General features: G+C 43.9%; 1 protein-coding gene across 1 annotated transcript in view; it reads left to right on the top strand.

Annotated features, from left to right (window-relative positions):
* Window positions 1-285: 285 nt before the first annotated feature.
* Stab2 (stabilin 2) overlaps window positions 286-6,000 on the top strand; it is a 177,669-nt gene continuing 171,954 nt past the window's right edge. The window contains exons 1-2 of the mRNA XM_052753018.1: window positions 286-390; window positions 2,799-2,932. Coding sequence (XP_052608978.1) covers window positions 286-390; window positions 2,799-2,932 — 239 coding nt within the window. The remainder of the gene's footprint in view (window positions 391-2,798; window positions 2,933-6,000) is intronic.

Below are 6,000 nucleotides of genomic sequence, written 5' to 3'. Positions count from 1 at the left end.
GTGTGGAAAGGGCAGCGGGCAGCGGGCACAGCCATAGGAAGGGAAACCATCCATCTCTCAGAAATCCCAGTCAGGTCTCTGCCTGGGCCCCGTCAGGAAATCCTGTCACTCAGCCAGGACTTATATACAGCTCAGAGTAGCCGATCCCACTGCGTATAGTCACCAGGCCTCCTCCACCTTCCCTTTCTAACCAGGGAAAAGAAAGGATTTAAAAGCAGACACAGACATGAGAAAGAATTCCCCAGGCACTCATCAAAGCAAGTTAAAATAGCTAAATCACCTGGCATGGGAAGGAGCAAGCTTTTCCTCAGCATGCTGCCGCCTTTAATCCCTCTCTTCCTGGGGCTGGTTGTGCAAAACACCTTGCCCCCTGCTGAAGCCGCAGGACTGGTAAGATCAATTTTTCTGTGATTTTCCTTGCTAACTTTCACAATGTTCTCTAGATGTCTTTGTTTTCCCACATCATCTTGGGCGAAAAGCCCTGCCTGGACTTGATAAACAAGAATAAGAGCCTAATCTGAGATGCTGTCCTTGTGGGGTGGGCTGAGTTGGCCATTTCTTGCTGGCTGTGCTGATTCTGCGGCTGACATTTCTCTTTCCTGGCAGAGTTGCATGTTCTGGGTTTGTCTGGATCGTCTGATCACTGTGGGTACCTACCATCCCATCTTCCCAAATGCAGAAACCAAGTGAGCCTGTGGGAAGATGACCAGGGGAATTCCAGGGTACATTGATGATGCCTTGTTGACGAAAACAAGCATCAGTAACATTTCCAAAACCCGTCAGGCCCTCACACATGCTTCCTGCCTTCCTCAGGCTGTAGTGGAGGACCATGGTGACCTTTCTTTGGGTCTCATTCACTGCATCATTATAAGGACCCCAGAGAAGCTCACACAGGTCCCATCGCAGAATGAGGTTGAATCTCAGTGAGCAGCAATCTCAGGTGATTGAAGATGGATTTGGAGTGTCTGGTCTCAGCAGCAGACAGCTGCTGCTGAAGTCAGTCCGCTCCAGCTGTGCTCTCAGGGCACTTTCCTGAGAACATGGCAGATACCCCGATGGGTACCTCTCCAGCCCAGATGCTGGAGAGGGGTACATTTGATCTGCGACTGCGCAGTGTTTCAGAGGCGGGGCCTCAGGGCGGTCCACTACACTAGCGTTAAGCAAGTGAGTTAACCCCTCCAAGCTCCCATTGCTCCCAAGACAGGGTTCTGCACATGGCAGGTAGGGATTGCTGTCACCACTCACTTCAGCATGGAGGACTTGTTTCTGGGCAGGCACTCAGCCTTGAGCACTGTTCAAAGTTGAGTTTGTTCTTCGGTAGGCTCAAACTTATAAAATGAGTCATTCCATTTGAAGACAGTAATTTGAAAGCCGGACAAATATATACAGTCATTGTAAACTTGCTATGTAGCTGAGGATGTCTGATCTTCCCGCCTTTACCTCTTGAGTGATAGAATTCTAGACCTGCACCACAAACTCATGATGTTATGCAGTACTGGGGATTGAACCCGGGGCTTTGTGCATGCTGGGCAAGTACTCTATGAGCTGAGCCACAACCCCAGCCCAAAGAATTTCTTTAAAAGAGAGTTAAATTGGGCATATTAAGAAGGAAAATCAACATGACATCAATTTATCCATCTATCCAAAAAGAAACTCCAGGGTAAATAAATGAAAGCCTGCTCTTAGAAAACTTGAATCATGCCCCAACAGTTAAAGGGAGTGTTGCATTATTCTACAAGTTATGTCCAAGGGCACACTGGCTCACGATGATCACCAAACGAAAGAGTCTAGTAAAAGTAGAGGTTGTTTTCTCTGTGCCGCTTGGGGACTGTAGAAAAGGCTAATTAAGGAATCAAGAGGCTGATAGCTGGTATGTGACTTTGGGCAGGTCACTGCATATTCCAAATTATCTTCAGTCCTCACCTCCACCACCTCTGTAACAAGAGTCGTGACCCTTGCCCTACTCTCTGAAGCAATAAGAATGACACGTTTGGGAGTCAGCACAGCCATATGGTGTCCTGTGAATGGAAGGTGTCCTCCTCTGCAGACCTACACGTGAACTCAGAGGTGATGATGATGTTTCCATCACATCTAACCAGTGCTGGGCTGCTAGGATGACAAAGAAATATGAGACACGGCCCTGTACTATCTGGAATTCTTAAATAGAGAGCAAATGTGCCCCCTTGGATATTACTTCTAGAGTGTTCTGTTTTGCACCAGTCTGTGGAAGAAAATGATCATGCCTGGATGAATTTCAGATTTAGCCTAACAGCAGAGGAGTCAGCTTCTGATGAAATAACTGCCTGTTTATATATATGTATATATATATATATATGTATGTATATGTGTATATATATATATATAATTATTGTTCACAATTTGCACCTCTTAGCAAGTCAGTTTCCACATACCAAAACCTCTTAACTGAAGTTATTTAAAGGAAACCATTTACCCAAGCAATTCTCAGCTAGAGACATCTTGGTTTTCCAAGTCCTTTCACAACTAAGCAGACTAAGCAGAGGCTCTGGATCCTTCAGGAAGAACCCAGATAAGAATCAAACGTTTCAAACAAAAGGTAGCAATCACAAAAGGCAGTTCAAAGCCGAAGTGCTAACACTCTGGAATTCAAGCCAGATGCACTGCTCTGCGGGATCTCTCGCTAAACAGCCCGTTGATACCAATCATCCTCATTGCCATTCCTGGCTTTAGGGAAGTGAGGCAGGTAGACAAGGATTCCTGCCAGATACTTTCAAGGCTCTGATTAACAGGAATGCGTGCTCTTTGCTGTATTTGCACAGGCAAAAAGGTGTGACAAGAAGTCTTTTCTAACGATCAGGACCGAGTGCCAAGCCTGCTCGATTAACATTGCAGCCAAGTGTCCAGACGGTTACACCAAGATTACCAATGACACTTTTGGAGTTCGAGATTGCAGGTACTTATTATGAGAAGATGAATGTGTTCATGTTTTGGTACCCTAAGAACTGTGACTCCAAACTGGAACATCCTGTCTCAAACATTGCAAAGTAGTTCCAGGATTTATCTCTTACTCTAAGACTATACTGAGCCCAAACTTAGGTAACTCACAATCTATAGAATTGAGTCTAAATCTTTCTGACTATTGACTCACATTTAAATACAAACTTCTATTGTACATAAACACTCTCCTTCCTCTTTCCCTTCTATTTTTTTCAACTGGAGTCTTGTTTCATTTTAAAATGGTTCTAGACCTGGGGAGATGGCTCAGTGGATATGTGAGTATGAGAACCTGAGGTCAGATCCCCAGCACCCACCTAAGAAAACAGGTGAAGCTCCGGAAGCCTGTGACCCAGCACTGAGAGCTAGAGAAAGATGGGTCCCTGGACGGTCTGCCAGCCTAGCCCAAATGGCAAGTTTCCAGGTCGGTGAGAGACCTTCTCTCAAGGAGACAAGGTGGAAAGTAACAGAAGAAAACACCTGACATCCTGCCCTGGCCTCTATCCATGAGCATAAGCATACATACCTGCTCACTCATATGCACGCAACACACACACACACACAACATACACACACACACACACACACACACACACACACACACACACACACACACCATAGATGGATGGATGGATGGATAGATAGATAGATAGAAAGAAAGAAAGAAAGAAAGAAAGAAAGAAAGAAAGAAAGAAAGAAAGAAAGAATAGGGTTCTAATTTGAACATATTAAAAAAAAAACTGTAGGTTGCCTTGACTACATTTTAAGATTCTGTCTCAAAAGTAAAATAAATTTGCTAAGCCTTGGGTCTGGTATTTATTTTGCTAATAAGCTGTGGAACCTGATACTAATTAGAACCCAAAGATGTAGGATAGAAAACTTTTAGCATTGTTGGATTACCTGTCCAACAATGGTCACTTCTTAAAGGTCACTTCTGATCCAGAACTCTCATAATTCAAGACTGGTCCTCTCAAAAGGGGACAAGTGGGTCTGCACTCCTACTAACAGGTGTAGGCTCAAAGGCAAACACAATTTGTTATTTATTCAGCTAACCAATTTAGAAATTGGGCATTGTGCAATGAATTAAGTTTTAATTTATGAATTATATACATGTGTACAAGTTTGTGGATATTTATGTGGTCTTTTGTGTGTGTGTGTGTGTGTGTGTGTGTGTGTGTGTGTGTGTGTGTGTGTGTGGTTCATTCACGTGTGAGGACAGAGGTTGACAATGGATATGTTCCTCAACCACTGTCCATCTTACCTGTTGAGACAAGGTCTCTCTGAAGCTGGAGCTCACTGATTCAGCTGGAAGAGCTGTCCAGAGAACTCTGGGAAGCCTCTGGTCTCTGTTGCTCCAGGCTACGGCTACCGGAGGGCACCACGATGCCCAGCTTTTTATGTGGGTACTGGGCATCCAGCCTCAGGTCCTCATGCTTGCACAGCAGACACTTTACCAACTGAGCTGTCCCCCAGCCGAAATGAGTTCATTTTTAATTCAAGAATGACAAATTACTATTTTTTTTTTTTTTTGGTTTTTCGAGACAGGGTTTCTCTGTGTAGCTTTGCGCCTTTTCCTGGAACTCACTTGGTAGCCCAGGCTGGCCTCGAACTCACAGAGATCCGCCTGGCTCTGCCTCCCGAGTGCTGGGATTAAAGGCGTGCGCCACCACCGCCCGGCTCAAATTACTATTTTTAACATGAATGAAATGAAACCTTAGCATTGTTTTATAACAATATTTTACGTTCACAATTGCCTAGTATGATCATATCATTTTATGAACCAAAGTTTCTCAATATTAAGTGGTCTAGAATTAGCAAGTACATGCATCAGTTAACCAATGAATCACTGAGTGAGAATACATTTGCTGTGGCTCTCGTTTTTTTATTAAGATCATATCAAAGTTCAAGGTTAAACTTATATGGCTTCTTACTAAGAATGTTTTGTATTATTTTGATAAGGGCCAAGATGAGCACTGGGTTGTATGTACCCCAGCTACTATTACTGCTACCTCTACTACTACTACTACTATTACACACACACACACACACACACACACACACACACACACACACACACACACTAAAATTTTTCATGGATACTGCTCGTTTTAAAATGGAAGACTGGTCTGTCATTCATTTATGCTAAAACAAACAAGCAAAAACAAAACCTGATTGGTTCTTTTGTTTTATTTTACTGTGTATTTTTGATGTTTCAAGAAATTGCATTATAGAGGTGTGATTAACATAAAAGATTGAACCTGTTTAATGCATATAATTCAATGCACTTAGAGATCAGTACACCTGCAACCCCATGTCCACTAGTTCCCCATCAACACACCCACAGCTTCCATCTGTTTTACTGCGTCCTCTTTTTCTCCTTGACAAGAACACTAACCCACAATCCCCCATCTTTGCAAACGGTAAGCATACAGTTTCAAGTAAACATGATTGTTAGCTACAGGCATAGACTTCACAATAGACTTCCAGAACTTTCATAACCAGAGCTTTGTGCCCTCTGACAAATACCTCACTTCTCAACTCATTTAACCCCCAACAACCACTTCATGCTCTGCTGCTATCCATTTACCCATCTGAGCTTCCTTGTGTCGGTAGGATCAGGTAGGATTTGCCTTTCTGTGTTTGGCCTTTTTCTCTTAGTATGCTACCACCAAGTTAATCCATGTTGCTTATGAATTGCATAATCTCAGAGCTGGAGAGATGGTTCCACAGTCAAGAGTACCGACTGCTCTCCCAGAGGGACTAGGTTCAACTCCTAGCACCCATGTGGTGGTTCACAACTGTATGTAATTCCTGTTCCGAAAGATCTGATGTCTTCTTCTGGCCTCCATGGGCACCGCACACACATAGTGCAAAGCACTCACACACACACAAAAAAAAATAAAGACAAAATTTAAAAAAACAAATTGCGCCAGGCGGTGGTGGCGCACGCCTTTAATCCCAGCACTCGGGAGGCAGAGCCAGGCGGATCTCTGTGAGCTCGAGGCCAGCCTGGACTACCAAGTGAGT

The sequence above is a fragment of the Peromyscus californicus genome, unplaced genomic scaffold, assembly GCF_007827085.1.
Source record: "Peromyscus californicus insignis strain IS unplaced genomic scaffold, ASM782708v3 Scaffold_24__1_contigs__length_46423439, whole genome shotgun sequence".
In the NCBI taxonomy this organism is placed as follows: domain Eukaryota; kingdom Metazoa; phylum Chordata; class Mammalia; order Rodentia; family Cricetidae; genus Peromyscus; species Peromyscus californicus.
This window is presented reverse-complemented; position numbering and strand designations above follow the sequence as displayed.